This window comes from Salvelinus alpinus, chromosome 16, assembly GCF_045679555.1.
Source record: "Salvelinus alpinus chromosome 16, SLU_Salpinus.1, whole genome shotgun sequence".
Classification (NCBI taxonomy): domain Eukaryota; kingdom Metazoa; phylum Chordata; class Actinopteri; order Salmoniformes; family Salmonidae; genus Salvelinus; species Salvelinus alpinus.
In genome coordinates, this window is record NC_092101.1 from 5600055 (window position 1) to 5625205 (window position 25151).

Consider the following 25151-nt stretch of genomic DNA (forward strand, 5'->3'; position numbering starts at 1 on the left):
AACACATATGTTTACAGTTCCATAATATTGCTAAAATGTATCAATTAAAGTTGAAGTCACAAAAGAAAAAAGGACAGGGAAATGAGAGGAAATCAAAAAGGAAGCCATTTAGGTCAGTTAAATGGCAGGCATTATGTTTTTGTAGCAATGCTGAGGAAACTGTGGCCTTGCTTCTCATAGGCCAGACAGTCAGTACCTCGGAGGGCGAGAGAGAGAGCAGCGTGAAGCTGCCTGATTGCCTGGTTGAGCTGGAACAGCATGGCTGCGGTGTTCCTCACTCTGTGGAGCTGTGAGGGATCAGGGTCCTCAGCTCCCTTCTTGGAGCCTTCTTCCCTATCCTGTAGACAGACACACACACACACACACACACGTTACAGTTGATGTCATTGGTAAACTCACACACTTTACAGTTGATGTCATTGGAAAATGGTGCCTTTCCAAGGGGATGAACCCTTTTCCTCACATACTGTAGCTAACCCTATTAAAGCCCTTCCTCCATACATTAGTTGTGCAGAACTACTGTTGATTCCAACCAAATACTGTCTCACTACAACGGTACAATTACAAAACGTGTGACAATTTCAGGTCAATAATTATTGCCACCCTTGATAAAGATGGAAAAAAAGTATAAAATAAAGTATAAAATAAATACTGAGCCATATTGCAGGCGCCAAAAGAGTTGAAAATTATATTATATTATACTAGTACAATTTCTCAGAGAAAGAGATTTTGTTTAACAAGTAATAAAAAATTCAAAAAATTAAGATAGGGCTACCAATAATTTTGAGACCTGTTTTCAGGAGCATCCTACCTTTGCGAGGATAACGACACTGACTTTAAAAAAAATGTTTTAAGAGATTGGAGAACACATTGGGATGGATCTTAGACAATTCCACCACACAGAATCTTTCCAGATCCTTGATATCCTTCATCTGCACTTATGGACTGCTCTCTTCAACTCAAACCACAGGTTTTCAATGTGGTTCAAGTCTGGGTGTGTGCTTGGGGTTATCGTCTTGCTGGAAGATCCACAAGAATCTCAGCCTCCTGTCAAAGGCAACCATGTTTTTGGCTAAAATGTCCTGGTTAAGTTCATGATGCCGTTGTCCTAAACAAAGGCCACAAGACCAGTGGAAGCAAAATAACCCCATAAAATCCTATGTATTTTAACGTAGGCATGAGGTAATCTCCTGCACATGCTTCCATTTTTCTACGCCAAACCCACCACGGGTGTGTGTGGCCAAAGAGCTACATTTTCACATCAACAGACCATAGCACCGGTGCTATGGTTAGTTTCAAAACTATGAAATAACACATAGAATCATGTGGTAACATACCAAAAAAAATAGTTTTAAACAAATCAAAATATATGCCAATTCATCCCAAAGGTGTTCGATGGGGTTGAGGTCAGGGCCAGTCATAGTCTTCCACACCAATTTCGACAAACCATTTCTGTACGGACCTCGATTTGTGCACGGGGGCATTGTCATGCTGAAACAGTAAAGGGCCTCCCCCAAAAGATAGCCCCATGTTATTTTGGCATTAATACGTGTCACATATCAGTTTGCAAACAATGTAAAAAAATAAATAAAAAATAAAGCATTGAGTTAATAAAGCTGCATACAAACATGGCCACAAAGTTGGAAGCACAGAATCATCTAGAATGTCATTGTATGCTGTAGCGTTATGATTTCCCTTCATTGTAACTATAGGGCCTAGCCCGAAGCATGAAAAACAGTAACAGACCATTATTCCTCCTCCACCCAACTTTACAGGTAGCGTTCTCCTGGTGTCCGCCAAACCCAGATTCATTCATCGGACTGCCAGATGGTGAAGGGTGATTTATCACTCCAGAGAACGTGTTTCCACTGCTCCAGAGTCCAATGGACTCCAGCCGACGCTTGGCATTGCGCATGGCGATCTTAGGCTTGCGGCTGCTCGGCCATGGAAACCCATTTTATGAAGCTGCCGACGAACAGTTCTTGCTGTGGTTTGGCAGTTTGTAACTCGGTAGTGAGTGTTGAAACCAAGGACAGACGATTTGTACACACTAAGCTCTTCAGCACTCGGCGGTCCCTTTCTGTGAGCTTGTGTGGCCAACCACTTCGCGGCTGAGCCGTTGTTGCTCCTAGACGTTTCCACTTCACAATAACAGCACTTACAGTTGACCGTGGCAGCTCTAGCAGGGCAGAAATTTGTTGAACTGACTTGTCCTATGATGGTGCCACGTTGAATGTCACTGAGCTCTTCAGTAAGGCCATTGTACTGCCAATGTTTGTCTTTGGAGATAGCGTCATGTAGTCTAAATTAGCCTAGCTAATGTTAGGTATCTGACCATCTTAACTAGCTCCTCTCGGTTTGATGCAGTCAAGAAAGGTACTATTTAATCAGATGAGATGACAAATAACTAGCGATAAATGAGTCTACCAGTGCGAGTCGACTGTTGCCATGCTGCCCCCTCCCTGCTCCCATCGTCACTCACATTTGAGCTGCTGCCCTGCTAATAAAGTAGCTCCTCCTACTAATGTTACAGCATTGTCGAGTTAGGTCTTTTTCTTCATGTTCTATCGTTCAGACCCCTACTCTCAAGTCAGGAAGACTTTGAGAGCTGGCGTCAGCCAGACAAGGTTGCCTCTGCCAGGGGGCTGAAACTTGGCAGCAAGATGATCTTCCAGCAAGACAATAACCCCAAACACTAATCAAAACCCACAGAAATGGTTCAACAGACACAAAAAGCTAAACATTACAGTCTCCGGACATGAACTCCATTGAAAAGCTGTGATTTGAATTGAAGGAAGTCCATAAAAGCAGGCAAAGTATATTAAGAATCTGGAAAGATTATGTATGGAGGAATGGTCTAAGATCCCTCCCAGCATGTTCTCAAATCTCATAAAACATTTAAGAAAACATCTCAGTTTCGTTATGCTCGCAAGGGGAGGGTGCTAGAGTTTTGAAAACTGGTGTCAATTATAGATTTTTGTTTAACAACTAATAAAACAATGTTCTTTACGCAATTGCATTAGCATAAAATAATATAATTTCTAATTTTCTTTGAGCATACACAGTATTTGTATAAAAAAATGTGTAACAAGGGTACCAATAATTATGGACCTGGCTGCATCTGCATTTCACTATCATGAAAATACAGTAGCAACAAATTAAACCATGGCTCTCCCAGAGGCCCACAGAGATTCAACATGTGTCTGGTTTTGTTCATCCAACCCCTTTGTTTGAAGACAATGGGGGTGGAGGTCCGGGGGAAAGATGTCCTCTCCTTTGTCCCAATCGCCTAGCGCAGCCGATGATCGACACTAACAAAGGCGCTAGTTTGTGAGTGGCAGATAATGGCAAACAAGCACGTTAACGGTGACTGATGACACTTCATTCAACACATCCATTACCTGAACGATGGGCTCAACGTGAGACTGTGGCGATAAGGCTGACAGGGGTGGCAAGTTTTTTTTTTACAAGAGCCATAAAAGCTGATTCGCACCTTTTAACGTGCTGGCTGTGGGAGGGGCTATTAATCTGGAGAGTTTAACCCCATGTAAAGAAAGATAGATGAGGCTGGTTGGGTTTGTTATTGTTCGCCCAGTGCTCACCGTCATGTGGCAGTGGATGTAGCTCTGGAGAGCACAGGACAGGTCCAGCATCTTCGACTTGAGGCTCTGCAAAACCTGCCAGAAACATAGACCAAATGGTACCTTGTTTGGAGACTGATGCTTGATAAGAGACAAAATAGAGGTATTCGAAAGAAACAATCTAGAATATCATTGCAAAATTATTTATCCTATGCAAATCATTGATGCCATTCATGGCTTTAAAAGTAATTTTTTTACTTAACTTTTTAACATAACATTTCTCTGATGACAAAATCTCAAGAATCCCTCTCAAGGTATACTACCGTTCAACAGTTTGCACATTTTATGTCCATTAAAATAACATCAAATTGATCTGAAATACAGTGTAGACATTGCTAGTGTTGTAAATGACTATTGTAGCTGGAAACAGAAGATATTTTATGGAATATCTACATAGGCCCATTATCAGCAACCATCACTCCTGTATTTCAATGGCACGTTGTGTTAGCGAATACAAATTCATAATTTTAAAAGGCTAATTGATCATTAGAAAACCCTTATGCAATTATGTTAGCACAGTGGAAAACTGTTATTCTGATTAAAGAAGCAATAAAAAAAAAACTGTCCTTTAGACTAGTTGACTATCTGGAGTATCAGCGTCTGTGGGTTCGATTACAGGCTCAAAATGGCCAGAAACGAAGATTTTTCTTCTGAAACTCGTCAGTCTATTCTTGTTCTGACAAACGAAGGCTATTCCATGCGAGAAATTGCCAAGAAACTAAAGATCTTGTACAACATTGTGTACTACTCCCTTCACAGAACAGCGCAAACTGGCTCAACCAGAATAGAAAGAGGAGTGGGAGGCACCGGTGCACAACTGAGCAAGAGGACAAGTACAGTGGCTTGAGAAAGAATTCACCCCCTTGGCATTTTTCCTATTTTGTTGCCTTACAACCTGGAATTAAAATAGATTAATTGGGAGGTTTGTATCATTTGATTTACACAACAAACAAGAAATAACAAAAAAAAACGGAAAACTTGAGCGTACATAACTATGAACCCTCCCAAAGTCAATACTTTGTAGAGCCACCTTTTGCAGCAATTACAGCTGCAAGTCTCTTGGGGTATGTCTCTATAAGCTTGGCACATCAAGCCACTGGGATTTTTGCCCATTCTTCAAGGCAAAACTGCTCCAGCTCCTTCAAGTAGGAGGGGTTCCGCTAATATACAGCAATCTTTAAGTCATACCACAGATTTTCAATTGAATTGAGGTCTGGGCTTTGACTAGGCCATTCCAAGACATTTAAATGTTTCCCCTTAAACCATTAGAGTGTTGCTTTAGCAGTATGCTTAGGGTCATTGTCCTGCTGGAACGTGAACCTCCATCCCAGTCTCAAATCTCTGGAAGATTGAAACAAGTTTCCCTCAAGAATTTCCCTGTATTTAGCGCCATGCATCATTCCTTCAATTCTGACCAGTTTCTCAGTCCCTGCCGATGAAAAACATCCCCACAGCATGATGCTGCCACCACTATGCTTCACTGTGGGGATGGTGTTCTCGGGGTGATGAGAGGTGTTGGGTTTGTGCCAGACATAGTGTTTTCCTTGATGGCCAAAAAGCTACATTTTAGTCTCATCTGACCAGAGTACCTTCTTCCATATGTTTGGGGAGTCTCCCACATGCCTTTTTCTTCTTTAAGCAATGGCTTTTTTTCTGGCCACTCTTCTGTAAAGCCCAGCTCTGTGGAGTGTACGGCTTAAAATGGTCCTATGGCCAGATACTCCAATCTCTGCTGTGGAGCTTTGCAGCTCAGTGGGATGTTCAAGGTTCTGATATATATTTTTAAACCCAACACTGATCTGTACTTCTCCACAACTTTGTCCCTGACCTGTTTGGAGAGCTCCTTGGTCTTCATGGTGCCACTTGCTTGGTGGTGCCCCTTGCTTAGTGGTGTTGCAGACTCAGGGGCCTTTCAGAACAAGTGTATATATAGTGAAATCATGCGACACTTAAATAAAGTCCACCTGTGTGCAATCTAACTAATTATGTGACTTCTGAAGGTAATTGGTTGCACCAGATCATATTTAGGGGCTTCATAGAAAAGGTGGTGAATACATATGCACTAGAATTCGGCCGATTAATAGGAATGGACAATTAATTAGGGCCGATTTCAAGTTTTCATAACAATCGGTAATCAGCATTTTTGGACACCAATCATGGCCGATTACATTGCACTCCACGAGGAGACTGCGTGTCAGGCTGACCACCTGTTATGCGAGTGCAGCAAGGAGCCAAGGTAAGGTGCTAGCTAGCATTAAACGTATCTTATAAAAAACAATCAATCTTAACATAATCACTAGTTAACTACATATGGTTGATGATATTACCAGTTTATCTAGCTTGTCCTGCGTTGCATATAATTGACGCCTATTATAGACCCCCCTCAGCTCCCAGCTGTGCCCTGGACACCATATGTGAATTGATTGCCCCCCATCTATCTTCAGAGTTCGTTCTGTTAGGTGACCTAAACTGGGATATGCTTAACACCCCGGCCGTCTTACAATCTAAGCTAGATGCCCTCAATCTCACACAAATTATCAAGGAACCCACTAGGTACAACCCTAAATCCGTAAACATGGGCACCCTCAGATATCATCCTGACCAACCTGCCCTCTAAATGCACCTCCGCTGTTTCCAACCAGGATCTCAGCGATCACTGCCTCATTGCCTGCATCCGTTATGGGTCCGCGGTCAAACGACCACCCCTCATCACTGTCAAACACTCCCTAAAACACTTCTGTGAGCAGGCCTTTCTAATTGACCAGGCCCGGGTATCCTGGAAGGATACTGATCTCATCCCGTCAGTATAGGATGCCTGGTTGATCTTTAAAAAGTAATTTCCTCACCATCTTAAATAAGCATGCCACATTCAAAAAATGAGGAACTAAGAACAGATATAGCCCCTGGTTCACTCCAGACCTGACTGCCCTCGACCAGCACAAAAACATCCTGTGGCGTAACGCACTAGCATCGAATAGTCCTCGCGATATGCAACTTTTCAGGGAAGGAACCAATACACACAGTCAGTTAGGAAAGCGAAGGCTAGCTTTTTCAAACAGAAATTTGCTTCCTTCAGCACTAATTCCAAAAAGTTTTGGGACACTGTAAAGTCCATGGAGAATAAGAGCACCTCCTTCCAGCTGCACACTGCACTGAGGCTAGGAAACACTGTCACCAACGATAAATCCACGATAATCGAGAATTTCAATAAGCATCTCTCTATGGCTGGCCATGCTTTCCTCCTGGCTACCACAACCCCGGGCAACAGCTTCGCACCCCCCGCAACTACTTGCCCAAGCCTCCCCAGCTTCTCCTTCACACAAATCTAGATAGCAGATGTTCTGAAAGAGCTGCAAAACCTGGACCCGTACAAATCAGCTGGGCTAGACAATCTGGAACCTTTCTTTCTAAAATTATCCACCGCCAATGCTGCAAGCCCTATTACTAGCCTGTTCAACCTCTCTTTCGTATCGTTCGAGATTCCTAAAGGTTGAAAAGCTGCCGCGGTCATCTCCCTCTTCACAGGGGGTGACACTCTAGACCCAAACTGTTACAGACCTATATCCATCTTGCCCTGCCTTTCTAAAGTCTTCGAAAGCCAAGTTAACAAACAGATCACTGACCATTTCGAAACCCACCGTACCTTCTCCGCTGTGCAATCCGGTTTCCGAGCTGGTCACTGGTGCACCTCAGCCACGCTCAAGGTCCTAAACGATATCATAACCGCCATCGATAAAAGACAGTACTGTGCAGCCGTCTTCATCGACCTGGCCAAGGCTTTCAACTCTGTCAATCACCGCGTTCTTATCGGCAGACTCAATAGCCTTGGTTTCTCAAAATGATTGCCTCGCCTGGTTCACCAACTACTTCTCTGACAGAGTTCAGTGTGTCAAATCGGATGGCCTGTTGTCCGGACCTCTGACAGTCTCTATGGGGGTGCCACAGGTTTCAATTCTCGGGCGACTCTTTTCTCTGTATATATCAATGATGTCGCTCTTGCTGCGGGTGATTCACCTCTACGCAGACGATCCCATTCTGTATACTTCTGGCCCTTCTTTGGACACTGTGTTAACTAACCTCCAAACGAGCTTCAATGCCATACAACACTCCTTCCGTGGCCTCCAACTGCTCTTAAACGCTAGTAAAACTAAATGCATGCTCTTCAACCGATCGCTGCCTGCATCCTCCCGCCCGACTAGCATTACTACTCTGGACGGTTCTGACTTAGAATATGTGGACAACTACAAATACCTAGGTGTCTGGCTAGACTGTAAACTCTCCTTCCAGACTCACATTAAGCATCTCCAATCCAAAAATAAATCTAGAATCGGCTTCCTATTTCACAACAAAGCCTCCTTCACTCATGCTGCCAAACATACCCTCATAAAACTGACTATCCTACCGATCCTCGACTTCGGCGATGTCATTTACGAAATAGCCTCCAACACTCTACTCAGCAAACTGGATGCAGTCTATCACAGTATTTGTAATTACTTCGCTACTATGGCCTATTTATTGCCTTACCTCCTTACTCCATTTGCACACATTGTATATAGATTTTTCTATTGTGTTATTGACTGTACTTTTGTTTATCCCACGTGTAACTCTGTGTTGTTGTTTATTGTCGCACTGCTTTGCTTTATCTTGGCCAGGTCGCACTTGTAAATGAGAACTTGTTCTCAACTGGCCTACCTGGTTAAATGAAGGTGGGGGGGAAAAAAAAAAAACGAACAACAGGTTTCAGCTGTGCTAACATAATTGCAAAAGGGTTTTCTAATGATCAATTAGCCTTTTAAAACGATAAACTTGGATTAGCTAACACAACGTGCCATTGGAACACAGGAGGGGTGCGTCACTTGAGTGGGTTGAGTCACTGACGTGATCTTCCTGTCTGGGTTGGCGCCCCCCCTTGGGTTGTGCCGTGGCGGAGATCTTTGTGGGCTATACTCGGCCTTGTCTCAGGATGGTAAGTTGGTGGTTGAAGATATCCCTCTAGTGGTGTGGGGGCTGTGCTTTGGTGGGGTTATATCCTTCCTGTTTGGTCCTGTCCGGGGGTATCATCGGATGGGGCCACAGTGTCTCCTGACCCCTCCTGTCTCAGCCGCCAGTATTTATGCTACAGTAGATTGTGTCGGGGGGCTAGGGTCAGCTTGTTATATCTGGAGTACTTCTGTCTTATCCGGTGTCCTGTGTGAATTTAAGTATGCTCTCTCTAATTCTCTCTTTCTCTCTCTCTCTCGGAGGACCTGAGCCCTAGGACCATGCCTCAGGACTACCTGGCATGATGACTCCTTGCTGTCCCCAGTCCACCTGGCCGTGCTGCTGCTCCATTTTCAACTGTTCTGCCTGCGGCTATGGAACCCTGACCTGTTCACCGGACGTGCTACCTGTCCCAGACCTGCTGTTTTCAACTCTCTAGAGACAGCAGGAGCGGTAGAGATACTCTTAATGATCGGCTATGAAAAGCCAACTGACATTTACTCCTGAGGTGCTGACTTGCTGCACCCTCGACAACTACTGTGATTATTATTATTTGACCATGCTGGTCATTTATGAACATTTGAACATCTTGGCCATGTTCTGTTATAATCTCCACCCGGCACAGCCAGAAGAGGACTGGCCACCCCTCATAGCATGGTTCCTCTCTAGGTTTCTTCCTAGGTTTTGGCCTTTCTAGGGAGTTTTTCCTAGCCACCGTGCTTCTACATCTGCATTGTTTGCTGTTTGGGGTTCTAGGCTGGGTTTCTGTACAGCACTTTGAGATATCAGCAGATGTAAGAAGGGCTATATAAATACATTTGAAATTTGATGGTTGCTGATAATGGGCCTCTGTACGCCGATGTAGATATTCCATAAAAAAATATATATAAAAAATAAATAAAAAAAATCACGTTTCCAGCTACAATAGTCATTCAACGTCTACACTGTATTTCTGATCAATTTGATGTTATTTTAATGTTATTGACGTTACTTTCAAAAACAAGGACATTTCTAACTGACCCCAAACTGTTGAACGGCAGTGTATATCAAAACAATTCCTATAGAGAAGTCATATAGACAGTGAATACTAAATGGTGGCTACGTACCGGAGTCCTGGGATAGGCCAGCTGCGCATCTCTCAGCATCTCGTTGGAGATTGTCAGACCCTCTTCCAGGAGAGAGTGCACCCCTTTACAAGTCCCCTCCAAAAGAGACAGGGCCACAGACCGCTGGGGAAAGAGAAACGACAAAAAACTTTTGAGAGACTTTTTCTTGACCCTCCGCAAACCAGCATGATTAGCCATGCTCACCTCAAGCTATATTTAGGATGTGTGTGTCACTGGGTCCAGTTATATCATTATTTTGAATTGAGGAGGGGAGTGGAGATGAAGCATCCAGGCAGGATACATCATGGCTTCGTTATTTCCACCAAAGCACCACAAAGCCTTCATGCCCAGTATCTTATCCATTCTCAATCAATACGAAAGGCAGTATATGGTGAGAGTGAGTGAGAGAGTGAGAGAGTGAGTGAGATAGTGAGAGAGTGAGTGAGAGAGAGTGAGAGAGTGAGTGAGTGGGAGAGTGAGAGAGTGAGCGAGTGAGCGAGCGAGCGAGTGAGCGAGAGAGCGAGAGAGAGCGAGAGAGCGAGAGAGAGCGAGAGAGCGAGTGAGTGAGCGAGAGAGAGAGCGAGAGAGCGAGAGAGAGAGCGAGAGAGCGAGAGAGAGAGCGAGAGAGGTAACATTTACCTTGCCTGTGGCCTCAGAGCCCAGCTCGGTCAAATGGAGCTGGGTGGCGGTAAGCGCGGCCAGGTGGCTGATGACCAGCAGTGCCGCGTCCAGACACTGACCACTCTTCCTGTGGGCCTCGGTCACCATGGACGAGATCTCAGAGTCACAGCCCTGGTCACAGCCCACGGGAATTGGATGTTAAATAACATTTGAATAAAATTTAAAAAACACTTGCCTTTTCCTACTATCACTGACTTTGCTGATAACTACTTTAATAAGGCAACATTTATTTAATATGATTGAAACGTGGTTGTCTTACTTAGCCAAAGTAAAATTAATGCACTAACTGCAAGTCGCTCTGGATAAGAGAGTTTGCTCAATAAAATAAATGTACTCATACTATTTGTGAATGCGAAGATATATTGTATTTGAATAAATACATAATGAACTAGGGAAAAAAGCTTAAAAGGTTAATGACTTTCAAATGTAAAAAAAATGTAACGTTTAAAGACATACAGTAGTGTGAAAGGAGGGTGAGATGGGTGGAAAAGGTGGTTTAATTTGTTTTATTGCTGCCACTTCTTAGGAATGTTAGATTGTGCAGTACATACAGTGCCTTCAGAAAGTATTCACACCCCTTGACTTTTTCCACATTCTTGTGTTACAGCCTGAATTTGTAATGTATTAAAGATATTTTATGTCACTGGCCGACACACCCCACCATGTCAAAATGGAATTACGTTTTTAGAACATTTTACAAATTAATTCAAAATGAAAAGCTGATATGTCTTGAGTCAATAACTATTCAACCTGTGTTATGGCAAGCCTAAATAAGTTCAGGAGTAAAAATGTGCTTAACAAGTCACATTACATTGTAGTTACTCCACAATACTAACCTAATTGAGAGGGAAAAGAAGGAAGCCTGTACAGAAAACAAATATTCCAAAACATGCATCCTGTTTGCACAAGGCACTAAAGTAATACTACAAACAAATGTGGCAAATTTGGGGTGAAGGTCTTCACACACACCTTGCACAGTCTTCACATTTTGCTGCCTTAAAATGTCATCTCAAAAGGGAATATATTTAATTGTTTTCCTAGCTATCTACACAACCTAGGCCACATTTTCAAAGTTAAAGACAAGGTGAAGATGTTTTGAAGTGGATTTAACATTGTCATACAGGCCAATAACGTGGAGTGAATGCAATGTTATTGCAGAGACTGGGAGACTAGGGAGTTTGTCAGGATCTAAATATATATGAAAGGAACAAAGCCCAGATAAAAAGTAAGAGGCAACCCTGCCTCAGCCTTCTGAATACCTAACCGTGGGATAGTTATTTTTCAGCGGGACAATTACACACATGTTTATGTCAAAGACACACCAGAATGGCTTTCCAATTTGTTTTGAGTGTTCCTGAAAGGTCCAGTCTCAATCCTGACTTAAACCGGCTTGAAAATCAGAGACACGGTTTGAATATTGTTCTCCATCAATGACTCCCTACCAAATGTACTGACCTTGAGCAATATTTACACAAACAATGGATATTATATGTTGCCCTAAGACTTGTGCAACGCTGGAGTAGGTTGTGTACATCGGTAGCATTCTTTAAAACATAATTTTAAGGCAGCAAAATGTAAAGACCGTGCAAGGCATGTGTAGACTTTCATTAGGCACTGTATAATATACATTCATTCATGTTGGACTTGAGGCTGAAGGTTGAGAATTCCCCTACGCTCTGCGATTTCCATACGAGGAGTCAAAACAGCTCAAAGCTAAAACCCGTCAATCAGTGAGGTGAATTTTGATGAGCCAGTGAGGTGTCAACCAAACTCGATTGAAAAAGATTTTCCTTTTGCAGCGTTTGTGTCTTTTCAGTTTAATTGGGATAAAAACGGATATTTCTAGAATATCTTTACTGTAATTCGCTATGACATTACTTGCAGTAAACTAGTCAACAATGTATGTGTACTGTACATACAGTGCCTTCAGAAAATATTCAGATCCCTTTCCCACATTCTGTTACAGCTTTATTCTACAATTGATTAAATATAGATTTTTCCCCCTCAATCTACACACAAAACCTCATAATGACAAAGCGAAGACAGGTTTTAAGAAATTGTAGCAAGTGGATCCTGTTTCCATTGGTCATCCTTGAGATGTTTCTACAACTTGATTGGAATCCACCTGTGTTAAATTCAATTGATTGGACATGATTTGGAAAGGCACACACCTGTCTATACAAAGTCCCACAGTTAATAGTGCATGTCAGAGCAAAAACCAAGCCATGAGGTCGAAGGAATTGTCTGTAGAGCTCCGACGCAGGATTGTGTCGAGGCACAGATCTGGGGAAGGGTACCAAAAAATGTCTGCAGCATGGAAGATCCCCAAGAACACAGTGGCCTCCATCATTCTTAAATGGAAGAAGTTTGGATCCACGAAGACTCTTCCTAGAGCTGGCCGCCCGGCCAAACTGAGAAATCGGGGGAGAAGGGCCTTGGTCAGGGAGGTGACCAGGAAACGTGATGGTCACTGACAAAGCTCCAGAGTTCCTCTGTGGAGATGGGAGAACCTTCCAGAATGACAACCATTTCTACAGAACTCCACCATTCAGACCTTTGTGGTAGAGTGGCCAGACGGAAGCCACTCCTCAGTAAAAAGGCACATGACAGTCCACTTGGAGTTTGCCAAAAGGCACCTAAAGACTCTCAGACCATGAGGAACAAGATTCTCTGGTCTGATGAAAACAAGATTGAACTGTTTGGCCTGAATGTCAAGCGTCACATCTGGAGGAAACCTGGCACCATCCCTACGGTGAAGCATGGTGTTGGCAGCATCATGGCATGAGGATGTTTTCAGTGGCAGGGAGACTAGTCAGGATCGAGGGAAAGATGACCAGAGCAAAGTACAAAGAGATTCTTGATGAAAACCTGCTCAGGACCTCAGACTGGATAACGACCTTAAGCACACAGCCAAGACAACGCAGGTGTGGCTTCGGGACAAGTCTCTGAATGTCCTTGAGTGGCCCAGCCAGAGCACGGACTTGAACCCGATCGAACATCTCTGGAGAGACCTGAAAATAGCTGTGCAGCGATGCTCCCAATCCAACCTGAGAGAGCTTGAGGATCTGCAGAGAAGAATAGGAGAAACTCCCCAAATAAAGGTGCCAAGCGTTATACCAAAGACTGTAATTGCTGCCAAAGGTGCTTCAACAAAGTACTGAGTAAACGATCTGAATAGTTATGTAAATGTAATATTTCAGTTTTATATTTTTAATACATTTGCAAAAAATTCTACGAAACCTGTTTTTACTTTGTCATTATGGGGTAAAATGATTTAACCCATTTTAGAATAATACTGTAAAGTAATCAAATGTAAAGGGGTCTGAGTACTTTCCGAATGCACTGTAGGTGTGATTGAATGTTTTTGGTGCATAGGTATATCTGCATGTTGTACATTCACATACAGCGGCTGCTGTTTTGAATACACCGTGTTCAATAGTTTCAATGCTCCGATGTGTCCTTTGTGTACCTTTTGGAATGTAATACCTTAGCCAACCTATATTTATCCAGGTCAGTTTCATTAAGATAACATCTCTTTTTCAAGACAGTCCTAGTCCGATACATTGTTAATTCTATTGTCTGATATATTTAAGTTAAAAGTGCTGACGGAAATGTCTACCTGGATGAGAAGCTGAAAGTAACCACCCATTCTCTTGACTTGGGTCTTGAGCTCCTCTGCGACGGTGTAGGGGGGTCCGGCTCTGGGCTTGACGCTGGCCACCCACTGCATGGTGATAAACACAGCTCTCTCGATGGCCGAGGTGGCCTTCACCAGCTGTGTCGGAGCCTCAGCCTCTAACACAAACACTGGGACATAGAGACAGAATAAGGAATACATTACAACAGGTCAATTTAGTATTTTAAAAATGTCATGTGGTGTACAACTTAGCAAAACTATTTGCAACAAAAACAAGAGTTTCTTATTGGACGAATTCAGATGGGTCGTTTCCTGATTCTTCCCTTTTGGTTCCTAGTGAATAAACGCTGGTTATACGTTTAAAAGTGAATTATTTTCAAGTAGAAGGCAAAAGGGTATGTTTTTCACAATATCAGTATCAAAATACTACCAAGATACTTGGTAGTCAATATTCCATGGTTTGCGGCTATGGAACCCTCACCTGTTCACCGGAGGTGCTACCCTGTCCCGGACCTGCTGTTTTCGACTGCTTCTCTCTCAACCTCTGAATGTTTGGCTATGAAAAGCCAACTGTCATTTACTCCTGAGGTACTGACCTGTAGCACCCTCTACAACCACCATGATTATTATTTGACCCTGTTGGTCATCTATGAACATTTGAACATCATGAAGAACGATCTGGCCTTAATGACCATGTAATCTTATAATCTCCACCTGGCACAGCCAGAAGAGGACTGGTTCCTGCCTTTCTTTTTTCTAGCCACTATGCTTCTACAGCTGCATTGCTTGCCATTTGGGGTTTTAGGCTGGGTTTCTGTATAAGCACTTTGTGATGTCTGCTGATGTAAAAAGGGCTTTATAAATTCATATGATTTGATTTGAATTTGCATACTGGTGCAATAATCAACGTGCTCTCGGCTCACCATTGGGAATACATATTTTGATGCATTTAAATGACGGTTTACTCTTGTTCCCTCACGTCTTACAGCAAACGTTTCAACGCCGACCCTCCACCTCCAGCAGCTGAAGGTCCGTCATCGGAAACTTTTTCTCCCAGTGGGATGGTTTCAATGCCAGCTGCCCCGCATAGTGCTACCTGCATACTAGAATCTGACTCCGATGATCAATGACGAAGTCATTCCCCAAACTCTTTTAATAAAATGTTAATACTTGCATCTTGTCTCTGTTGTTCATTCAGTTTAGCCTGCCCTCGACTGAACTGAGTATAGTGACTAGGGTTGGGAAATATTACGATAGACGATACTATCGACGATGTTTGACAGCCATTGTCGATGGTGAGGACATTGTGATGTGACAGACGATGGCTTAGCCTATTTGAACTTGACTGGCACCGCGTAGTAGCCTAAAGAATGGAGTTGGGCAGCAGACGGCAGGGCAGCATACAAGTGACATTCCAAGTAATCTGCCTATTCCTATTTGCTATAGCGCATTTCAATAAATAACCTGTTATATAAGCCTACAGAACGCAAGAGGAATGTAGGCTAGAAAGACCAGATAATTCCACCAAAGCAGCGCAAAATGTCCCGTCATAAAATATTGTTTCTCGCCTTCTGTCAGATGCATGGGCCTTAAAATAGCCTAAACCTATACATTTTTATAACTGACACTCCATAACTATATTGTGTCCAGCGGTAAAAAAACAAACAAAAAAAACAGCTATATTCCCTTGTCTCTCCAATCAATATGAATATGACTTTGGGCTTTCATCGTTTTATGCATGCTTTCTCTACCGATCAAACAATTAGAATAATTAACAGTTCCATCTCAAAAGTAGATTGAACATCTCAAAAACATAAGGAAGCCAGGGGACTAATAATGAGTAAGGACAAACAATATCAATAGCCTATAGAAAAATCTAATGACAAGTTTAAGATTATTAAAAAATAAATAATCTGTGCGAGGAGTAAGAATCCCTCCAATAACCTATCCTCCTACCATAAAAGCTTTAAGACAAAATAAAGTTACGAACAGAAGTCTATTTCCAAATGTCTTATTTTTAATATTATTACCTTTAACTAGGCAAGTCAGTTAAGAACAAATTCATATTAACAATGACGGCCTAGGAACAGTGGGTTAACTGCCTTGTTCAGGGGCAGAAAAACAGATTTTTAACTTGTCAGCTCGTGGATTCGATCTAGCAACCTTTTTGTCCCACCTGGACAAAAGGAACACCTACGTGAGAATGCTATTAATTGACTACAGCTCAGCGTTCAACACCATAGTACCCTCAAAGCTCATCACTAAGCTAAGGATCCTGGGACTAAACACCTCAAAATGCAACTGGATCCTGGACTTCCTGACGGGCTGCCCCCAGGTGGTGAGAGTAAGTAGCAACACATCTGCCACGCTGATCCTCAACACTGGAGCCCCTCAGGGGTGCGTGCTCGGTCCCCTCCTGTACTCCCTGTTCACCCACGAATGCATTTTGCAGACGACAACAGTGGTAGGCCTGATCACCGACAACGACGAGACAGCCTATAGGGAGGTCAGAGACCTGGCCAGGTGGTGCCAGAATAACAACCCATCCCTCAACGTAATCAAGACAGAGGAGATGATTGTGGACTACAGGAAAAGGCGGACCGAGCACGCCCCCATTTTCATCGACGGGGCTGTAGTGGAGCAGGTTGAGAGCTTCAAGTTCCTTGGTGTCCACATCACCAACAAACTAGAACGGTCCAAACACATCAAGACAGTCGTGAAAAGGGCACCACAAAACCTATTCCCCCTCAGGAGACTGAAAAGATTTGGCATGGGTCTTCAGATCCTCAAAAGGTTCTACAGCTGCAACATCGAGAGCATCCTGAATGGTTGCATCACTGCCTGGTACGGCAACTGCTGCATTTTACTATTTTTCTTTTGTTTCTTTACTTATCTATTTACCTAATACATATTTTTTTACTTAAAAATTGAACTGTTGGTTAGGGCTTGTAAGTAAGCGTTTCACTGTAAAGTCTACACCTGTTGTATTCGGTGCACGTGACAAATAAACTTTGATTTGAATACAAAGTGTTATGTTTGGGGGCAAATCCAACACATCACTGAGTACCACTCTTCATAATTTCAAGCATGGTGGTGGCTGCATCATGTTATGGGTATTAGGGAGTTTTTTTAGGATAAAAATAAACAGAATAGAGCTAAGCACACGCAAAAATCCTAGAGGGAAAGCAAACTAAAGCAGGTTTTCAACAGACACTGGGAGGCCAATTCACCTTTCAGCAGGACAATAACCTAAAAAAAACAAGGCCCAACTGGTGCATATACACTGGAGTTGCTTACCAAGTCGACATTGAATGGTCCCGAGTGACCTAGTTACAGTTGACTTAAAAATCGTCTTGAAAATCTATGGCAAGACTTGAAAATGGCTGCCTAGCAATGATCAACAACCACGGAGGTTTTTTATTTTAATAACCCTTATTTTACCAGGAAAGTTGACTGAGAACACATTCTCATTTACAGCCATGGCCTGGGGAAAAGTTACAGGGGAGAGGAGGGTGGATGATTAGGTGGCCCATCCGAAAGACGTCACCCTACACAGGGCAATGTCCCCAATCACTGCCCTGAGGCATTGGGATATTTTTGTTAGACCAGAGGAAAGGGTGCCTCCTGCTGGCCCACCACTTCCAGCAGCATCTGGTCTCCCATCCAGGGACTGACCAGGAGCAACCCTGCTTAGTTTCAGAAGCAAGCCAGTAGTGGGTTGCAGGGTGGTATGCTGCTTGAATAATTTTTATTTAAGAAGAATGTGTAAATATTGTACAATCCAGGAGTGCAAAGCTCTTAGAGACTTACCCAGAAAGACTCACAGCTGTAATTGCTGCCAAAGGTGATTCTAACATGTATTGACTCAGGGGCTTGAATACTTATCTAATGAAGAGTTTTATTTCATACATTTTTTACAAATGTTATAATTTCTCTTCCACTTTGACTGAGTATTTTGTGTAGATCGTTGACAAATTAATTCATTTTAATCCCACTTTGTAACAAAATGTTTCTGAAAAGTCAAGAGGTGTGAATAATTTCTGAAGGCTTAAACCTGCTATTTCTGGAGAGCCAAGCACTGACAAAGACTTTACTATAGGTGTATAAGACCAGGGTCACATTCATGATTAATGGAAGAGAAACTTACAGTACTCTCAACATTGTCAGTGAGATATACTTTAACCTAAAACCCTGGGGACGGTTGCACCAGTTGGGCATATAAAAAAGTTGGTCTTACATGCTTGGTCGGGCGTTGCGCTTCCGACTTTGGGATCAGAATTTACATCTATTGCACCAACCAAAAATAAGACTAGTCATAGCTAAGTCCGGCGTAAGCAATGCGCGTTCATGAGATTTGATGGTTGCTAGGCAGCGCCCGTTACTAGGGTGTTACCATCCTTACCATACAAACTTCCAAGGCATGTTCCATCACTTTGCAAAGCCCAGCACTACGCATGCACGTTTTCTTAACCACAACTGGATGGATCAATCAATAATTACTGTGGAAATGACCAAAATATTGGAATAAAGTACGCAAATGCAATTGAAGTAATTTATCATATTGTTGCTTAATGAAACTCTTAGTTATCCAAACGTTTTAAATACTTTCAAATTAAACTATATGTCACGAGCCGAATACAACAAGTGTATACAACCTTACCGTGAAACGCTTACTTACAAGCCCTTAACCAACAGTGCTGTTCCAAGAAAGAGTTAAAATATTTACCAAATAAACTAAAGTAAAAAATTATAAAAAATAACAATAAAATAACAAGGCTATATCCAGGGGGTACCGGTAGAGTCAATGTGCGGGGGTACAGGTTAGTCCAGCTAGGGGTGAAGTAACTATGCATAGATAATAAACAGCGAGTAGCAGCAGTGTACAAAACAAATGGGGGAGGTCAACGTAAATAGTCCGGTGGCCATTTGATTAACTGTTCAGCAGTCTTATGGCTTGGGGGTAGAAGCTGTTAAGGAGCCTTTTGGTCGTAGACTTGGCGCTCCGGTACCGCTTGCCGTGCGGTAGCAGAGAAAACAGTCTATGACATGGGTGACTGGAGTCTTTGACAATTTTTTGGGCTTTCCTCTGACACTGCCTATTATATAGATCCTGGATGGCAGGAAGCTTGGCCCCAGTGATGTACTGGGCAATTCGCACTACCCTCTGTAGCGCCTTATGGTCAGATGCCGCGCAGTTGCCATACCAGGCAGTGATGCAACCAGTCAGGATGCTCTCGATGGTGCAGCTGTAAAACCTTTTGAGAACTTGAGGATCTGGGGACCCATGACTCATTTTCAGTCTCCTGAGGGGGGAAAGGTGTTGTCGTGCCCTCTTAACGACTGTCTTGATGTGTTTGGACCATAATAATTTGTTGGTGATGTGGACATCAAGAAACTTGAAACACTCGACCCGCTCCACTACAACCCAGTCGATGTTAAATGGGGGCCTGTTCGTCCCGCCTTTTTCTGTAGTCTACGATCAGCTCCTGGAAGTTCAGGATCCAGTTTCAGAGGGAGGTGTTTAGTCCCAGGGTCCTTAGCTTAGTGATGAGCTTTGTGCGCACTATGGTTTTGAACGCTCAGCTGTAGTCAATGAGCAGCATTGTCACATAGGTGTTCCCTTTGTCCAGGTGGGAAAGGGCAGTGTGGAGTGCGATTAAGATTGCATCATCTGTGGATCTGTTGGGGCGATATACAAATTGGAGTGGGTCTAGGGCAGGGTTTGAAAATGTCAGTGAAGACACTTGCCAGTTAGTCCGCGCATGCTTTGAGTACATGTTCTGGTAATCCGTCTGGCCCAGAGGCTTTGTAAATATAAAGGTCTTGCCCACATCAGCTACCGAGAGCATTATCACACAGTCATCCAGAACAGCTGGTGCTCTCATGCATGCTTCAGTGATGCTTGCCTCGAAGCGAGCATTTAGCTTGTCTGGCAGGCTCGCCTCACTGGGCAGCTCGTGTCTGGGTTTCCCTTTGTAGTACATAATAGTTTTCAAGCCCTGACACATCCGTGGAGTGTCAGAGCCGGTGTAGTAGGATTCTTAATCCTGTATTGACGCTTTGCTTGTTTGATGGTTTTTCTGAGTGCATAGCTGGATTTCTTATAAGTGTCAGGATTAGTGTCCCGCTCCTTGAAAGCGGCAGTTCTAGCCTTTAGCTCGATGCGGATGTTGCCTGTACTCCATAGCTTCTGGTACAGTCACTGAGGGGACGACGTCGTCGATGCACTTATAGATGAAGACAATGACTGAGGTAGAATATACTCCTCAATGCCATTGGATGAATTCAGGAACATATTCCAGTCTGTGCTAGGAAACCAGTCCTGTAGCGTAGCATCCACGTCATCTGACCACTTCCGTATTGACGGAGTCACTGGTACTCCTGGTTTAGTTTTTGCTTGTAAGCAGGAATCAGGAGGATAGAATTATGGTAAGACTTGCCAAATGGAGGGCGGGGTAGAGCTTGTATGCATCTCTGTGTGTGGAGTAAAGGTGGTCTAGAGTTTTTTTTCCCCCTCTGGTTCCTCTGATTTGTTTGCCTGCATTAAAGCCCCCGGCCACTAGGAGCACCGCTTCTGGATGAGCATTTTCTTGTTTGCTTATGGCCTTATACAGTTGGTTGAGTGCGGTCTTAGTGCCAGCATCGGTTTGTGGTGGTAAATAGATGGCTACAAATAATATAGATGAGAACTCTTGGTAGATAGTGTGGTCTACAGCTTATCATAAGGTACTCGAGACTTCTTTAATATTAAACATCGCGCACCAGCTGTTATTGACAAGTAGACACACCCCCACCCCTTGTCTTACCAGACGTAGCTTCTCTGTCCTGCCGGTGCATGGAAAATCCCGCCAGCTCCATTTTCTCTGCGCCGACTCAGTGAAACATAAGATATTACAGTTTTTAATGTCCAGTCGGTAGGATAATCTTGATCGTAGGTCATCAATTTTATTTTCCAATGATTGCACGTTGGCCAATAGAAAGGATGGCAGTGCGGGTTTACTCACTCGCCTACGAATTCTCAGAAGGCAGCCCGACCCCGACCCCTTTTTATCCGTCTTTTCTTCACACAAAATCACAGGGATTTGGGCCTGTTCATGAGAAAGCAGTATATCCTTCGCATCGGACTCATTAAAGGAAAAAGCTTCTTCCAGTTTGAGGTGAGTAATCGCTGTTCTGATGTCCAGAAGTTATTTTCGGTCATAAGAGACGGTAGCAGCAACATTATGTACAAAATAAGTTACAAACAATGCAAAAAACTAACAAAATGGCACAGTTGGTTAGGAGCACATAAAACAGCCATCCTCTCCGGCGCCATTCTACTGAAGCAATAGCCGTGTGTGGTCAACTATAATTTCAGCACCGCTATGATTGGGACAGCGTTATAGCGCTGCTTTGAAACAAGCCTGGAGACTCGTCTAGTTCGTTCGTCTAACATTGTTATCAGGACATTTTGCAAGAATGTTATAGAATGTACTAGCATATAAGGTGTGATAATTTCTCTCTTCATTCACATAGTAGCCCAGGCTATATCCCCGACTAAAAGCCATCGTCTTTTAATCAATGTAATTTTGATTCACCGAATCTCTGTCTGGTTATTTGATCTCTGGCTGGGCAAATAAGTGGAGGAGGCAGCTCCTCTATTAGTTTGCTAATATCTGATCAGACACATTCGGCATGCTATAATGTAGCATAAATCAAGTGTATTGTTTTGCTAATGACTCGTGCTTAGGCAACTCAAAAAGCCCACGGAGTTTGTGAAATATGAACACGAGACTTGCGTCCTTTCGAAAATTAAGATTGCTATTATTTTCTGTGCATATCATGATGAAGATTTCAATTTAACACCACACGCCTGCTCCCTACTAGGTGTAGAATCTACGCCCAGGCGTAGCTCGTATTAGGGTTTACACCCAGGTGGTGCAACAGGTATAATTTTTAGGTCCAGCGTAGAGCACATTTTACATTGGACATAGATGTACAACCCACTTACAATCACCTGGTGCAACCGGCCCCTGGTGTTGCAAGCACATAACCTACTGAGCCATGGAACATTGAAGCATGGAACATTGTGAATTTTGAGATGCAGACTTACCACTCTCCTGACAGTCATCGTCCAGGCCATCGTACAGGCCGGAGATGGTCATCACGGCTGTGTACACACAGTAGAGGTCAGAGCTCAGCCTGTCTGCCATGCTCTCCTCGTAGCTGTGACACCAGCGCAGCTGGCCCACCATCTGGCCAATCAAATGTTTGCAGATCCCCGGCAGGGTGGAACCTAATGAGCTGGGGTGCAGCGAGGGCGGTTTGGCCACACCCATCAGACCTGGAACAGAGACAGACAAGTTGGCCAAAATAATTACGTGAAATATGAAGGAAACTCCACGTGGACTACGTGTAGGCCTACAGTGGCTTGCGAAAGTATTCAACCCCCTTGGCATTTTTCCTATTTTGTTGCCTTACAAACCCCCAAATATCGATTTTAATTCCAGGTTGTATCATTTGATTTACACAACACACATACCACTTTGAAGATGCAAAATATGTTTTATTGTGAAACAAACAAGAAATAAGACAAAAAAAACTGAAAACTTGAGCATGCATACCTGTTCACCCCCCCAAAGTCAATACTTTGTAGAGCCACCTTTTGCAGCAATTACAGCTGCAAGTCTCTTGGGGTATGTCTCTATAAGCTTGGCACATCTAGCCACTGGGATTTTTGCCCATTCTTCAAGGCAAAACTGCTCCAGCTCCTTCAAGTTGGATGGGTTCCGCTGGTGTACAGCAATCTTTAAGTCATACCACAGATTCTCAATTGGATTGAGGACTGGGCTTTGACTAGGCCATTCCAAGACATTTCAATGTTTCCCCTTAAACCACTCGAGTGTTGCTTTAGCAGTATGCTTAGGGTCATTGTCCTGCTGGAAGGTGAATCTCCATCCCAGTCTCAAATCTCTGGAAGACAAACAGGTTTCCCTCAAGAATTTCCCTGTATTTAGCACCATCCATCATTCCTTCAAATCTGACCTGTTTCCCAGTCCCTGCCGATGAAAAACATCCCCACAGCATGATGCTACCACCACCATACTTCACTGTGAGGATGGTGTTCTCGGGGTGATGAGAGGTGTTGGGTTTGCCCCAGACATAGTGTTTTCCTTGATGGCCAAAAAGCTCAATTTAAGTCTCATCTGACCAGAGTACCTTCTTCCATATGTTTGGGGAGCCTCCCACATGCCTTTTGGCAAACACCAAACGTGTTTGCTTATTGTTTTCTTTAAGCAATAGCTTTTTTCTGGACACTCTTCTGTAAAGCCCAGCTCTGTGGAATGTACGGCTTAAAGTGGTCCTATGGACAGATACTCCAATCTCGGCTGTGGAGCTTTGCAGCTCCTTCAGGGTTATCTTTGGTCTCTTTGTTGCCTCTCTAATGCCCTCCTTGCCTGGTCCGTGAATTTTGGTGGGCAGCCCTCTCTTGGCAGGTTTGTTGTGGTGCCATATTCTTTAAATGGTGCTCAGTGGGATGTTCCAAGTTTCAGATATTTTTTATAACCCAACCCTGATCTGTACTTCTCCACAACTTTGTCCCTGACCTGTTTGGAGAGCTCCTTGGTCTTCATGGTGCCACTTGCTTGGTGGTATCCCTTGCTTAATGGTGTTGCAGACTGGGGCCTTTCAAAACAGGTGTATATATACTGAGATCATGTGACAGATCAAATAAAGTCCACCTGTGTGCAATCTAACTAATTATGTGACTTCTGAAAGTAATTGGTTGCACCAGATCTTATTTAGGGGCTTCATAGCAAAGGGTGAATACATATGCACGCACCACTTTTCCGTTTTTTATATTTTTTTTAAAGAAGTTATTTTTTTCATTTCACTTCACCAATTTGGACTATTTTGTGTATGTCCATTTCATAAAATCCATTTAAATTGCAGGTTGTAATGGAACAAAATAGGAAAAACGCCAAGGGGGATTTTACACCTAATGTTATACCATTCTTTCATTTCTACATGCGGTAGCCTGGCAAAGAAACTAAAAGTCCTTCAGTGTCTTACACACACACACACACATACCAGAGGACTGTGAGGTGTTACTGTTAAGAAGGCTTTGAATAGGGTGCACTCGGATTTCGTAGAGACGCCCTGAAATCCTCCTGCTCTTCAACAGGCTTCTGCTCCTATAATGATGGGGAACAAACAACAAAAAACACACATTACTAATGTGTCTTGGAATGGATCACAACAGTCTAAAAACAGCATTGCCTCATCAACTTCCACTGATGTGAAAGCAAATTCATGTCTGATAAGCACCAGCTACATTTCATTCACCTATCCTATGTTATCATATCAGTGCAGATGAAGGAGAGGAGACAGGAGCAGAGGAGAAGAGAGGCCATTTCCAATAATTGAGAGCCAAACATTGTCGGCAGAATGTGAGTGTTCTCAGGCGTCCCGATTTCCCACACTTGTACACTCCCGTCATTGGTGAACTCCCTCCATCTAAGGCTTACAGAAAATCCAAAGCTTTTAAAATCCATGACGGGGAGTGAACACGTCGGGAAAAGCAGGGCTATGGGAGACAGAGACACACACAGCCAGACCGACAGCGATAAACAGGGCACTAGCTGTGGCTGCTAGTGGGTTCAGGGTAGACTCCAGACGATTCAGGTGAGAGTGAGTAGCGAGAGAGACCGAGATGGTTTCCATGTTTCCTTTGGCCTCCTCTCCTTCACCGCAGGCACCACCAGGCCCATAAACATAGCCAACAAGAAAAATAGCGTGGGGAAAAAAGTTGCCATGAGGGGGAAAATTTGGGAAATGTTTCTGTGTGGTTATTTCACACTGAGGTGAAGAGAAATTACACATTGACTTCCAGGATGTGCCAAGTAGTAAATCAACAGAGTGGAAATATCAATACGAGCGCCGTAGAAGAAGAAAAAATACCCAACATGTTCCATATGTTCAACAAATGATAGTTTTCTATGTTCACTCTCAAGTGAGCTCAAAAACACGGTTTTCCACATTCATCATATTCAACTTAGTTCTGACACATTTTTGCATGTGTTTGACTTCATTTGAGGAGGATAGAGAGAATGAAGAGTAGAGACT

The 25151-nt window shown here is 43.3% G+C and overlaps 1 protein-coding gene across 1 annotated transcript in view; it reads right to left on the reverse strand.

Moving 5' to 3' along the window:
- The window catches only part of kif14 (kinesin family member 14), a 42994-nt gene that overhangs the window by 2466 nt on the left and 15377 nt on the right, over window positions 1-25151 (reverse strand). The window contains exons 22-28 of the mRNA XM_071344528.1: window positions 24117-24220; window positions 22138-22368; window positions 14028-14215; window positions 10367-10519; window positions 9728-9850; window positions 3603-3677; window positions 197-338 (exon numbers count right to left, since the gene is read on the reverse strand). Of these exons, the coding sequence (XP_071200629.1) occupies window positions 197-338; window positions 3603-3677; window positions 9728-9850; window positions 10367-10519; window positions 14028-14215; window positions 22138-22368; window positions 24117-24220 (1016 nt within the window). The remainder of the gene's footprint in view (window positions 1-196; window positions 339-3602; window positions 3678-9727; window positions 9851-10366; window positions 10520-14027; window positions 14216-22137; window positions 22369-24116; window positions 24221-25151) is intronic.